The sequence below is a fragment of the Zingiber officinale genome, chromosome 4A (genome assembly GCF_018446385.1).
Source record: "Zingiber officinale cultivar Zhangliang chromosome 4A, Zo_v1.1, whole genome shotgun sequence".
Taxonomy (NCBI): Eukaryota; Viridiplantae; Streptophyta; class Magnoliopsida; order Zingiberales; family Zingiberaceae; genus Zingiber; species Zingiber officinale.
In genome coordinates, this window is record NC_055992.1 from 148,687,841 (window position 1) to 148,689,651 (window position 1,811).

Below are 1,811 nucleotides of genomic sequence, written 5' to 3' on the forward strand. Positions count from 1 at the left end.
GACCAATGTCGCGCCATGGCAATTGCAATTGAAGAAGTATTTCCGAATTCGCATCATCGTCTGTGTCTTTGGCATATCATGAAAAAGCTTCCAGCAAAATTATGTGGTCATGCTCAATACAAAACGATAAAGAAACAATTGAAGAACATTGTTTATAACTCACTTACAATTGATGAGTGTGATGAAAATTGATTGAAAATGATTGAGGAGTTTAATTTGGAGAACAATGATTGGTTGAAATTTTTGTATAAAGAACGAAATAGATGGATACATGTATATGTTAAAGATAAATTTTGGGCAGGTATGTCCACATCTCAAAGAAGTGAAAGTATGAATGCATTTTTTGATGACTACATTCATTCTAAAACATCCTTGAAGCAATTTGTTGAGCAGTACGATAGTGCTTTGAAGAAGAAGATTGAGAATGAAAAACATATTGATTTTGTTTCTTTTAATTCTATCATGTCAGTTATTCTTGGTCATCCTATTGAAAGACAATTTCAAAATGCTTACACAAACAACTTATTTAAGTTGTTCCAAGATGAAATTAGGGGGTTGATGTTTTACAATGCCTCTTTGTTGAAAGAAGAAGGGACAACTTTAGTATTTAAAGTAATAGAAACTATGTTGGGAAAGAATGGAGAACCTGTAAGAGAAGTTTCCTTTAGGGTACATTACACGGAGTTACATTGCCAATTGAAGTGTGTGTGCTGTCTATTTGAGTTTCGGGGAATTTTATGTAGGCATGTGATCAATGTGTTGATAAGAATGAAGGTGATTGAGGTTTCTATGAATTATATTATGGACCGATGCCGCAAAGATATTAAGCGTGGGTATCAAAGTATCAGTAACATCTATGATGATTATGGTTGTGATGGAGAAAGACATCGGTATAATATTCTCACTCCATTGATGCAAGAGGTTCAACAACTTGGAGCAAAAAATGACAACAGTTGTTCAGTTTTGGTGGAAATGTTGAAAGACACGAAGGAAAAACTGATTGCTATTGATCTTGAGCATTCAAGGGTTGAACAATTGAAAGAAGTATCTACATCTGGTGCAAAAGCGATACATTCTCCATTAAAAGCAAGTTCTCGAGGTCGTCCACCTACAAAGAGGAAACAATCTAAGGTTGAACAAATTATGAAGAAATCAATTGCAAAGGCCCAAAAGAAGGTAAATGATACATATAATAGATACCTAAAATAATTGTGTAGTCTTATTTTAGCTAGTTTAAAATTTTTTTCTATGATATATGAGGGGTTGAAATCACTGCAGGGAGTTGCTGGTTCTGAAGCTTGTTCTGAAACTACTATATGACCTGCTGTTCTGAAATCACTGCAGGGAGTTGATTGGTGGCTGATTGCTTGTAGTCTAAGTCAATATCAATTTGCATATTTTGGTTTCTGTTTTCCTTTTGCATAATTACTATCTTATTAGCTAACTCTTTCAATTTGCAGCTCGCTGTCCTGAGTGAAATTCTGCTGGAGCTTCTATGATATATGAGGGTTGAACCTGCTGCAGGGAGTTACTGGGTCTGAAGCTTTTTCTGAAGTTGTTGTCTGACCTGCATATGTACCTGGAGCCTAGTTCATTGTTGTTTTTTTTTACATAATTGTTGAGCTCGTATGTATATGTATCTGGAGTCTTTTTAGATTTGGAGTTACTTTGATGGAATTGGCATAGCTTACTTGTAATGTAAAAGTGTTATTCTAGCTTCTATCTGGAGTCTATAAAAGGGTTATTCTAGCTTAATTTAGAGTTATATTAAATAAATCTTTATTCTACTGTTGAAAATTCAGCCCCTGATT

At 34.5% G+C, this 1,811-nt stretch overlaps 1 protein-coding gene across 1 annotated transcript; it reads left to right on the forward strand.

The window, feature by feature from the left end:
- The first annotated feature begins 303 nt into the window (after positions 1 to 303).
- LOC121972916 (protein FAR-RED IMPAIRED RESPONSE 1-like) lies at positions 304 to 1,320 on the forward strand. The gene is made up of 2 exons (XM_042524530.1): positions 304 to 1,176; positions 1,279 to 1,320. The coding sequence occupies exons 1-2, from the start codon at positions 304 to 306 to the stop codon at positions 1,318 to 1,320; spliced, it is 915 nt and encodes a 304-aa protein (XP_042380464.1).
- Positions 1,321 to 1,811: the final 491 nt, after the last annotated feature.

What these genes read in the sequence shown, in the direction of transcription:
- LOC121972916 (XM_042524530.1), top strand. Translation starts at nt 304, where the DNA reads ATGTCCACATCTCAAAGAAGTGAAAGTATGAATGCATTTTTTGATGAC. An exon ending in TTGCAAAGGCCCAAAAGAAG is followed by an intron (nt 1,177 to 1,278) that starts GTAAATGATACA and finishes AAATCACTGCAG; the next exon opens with GGAGTTGCTGGTTCTGAAGC.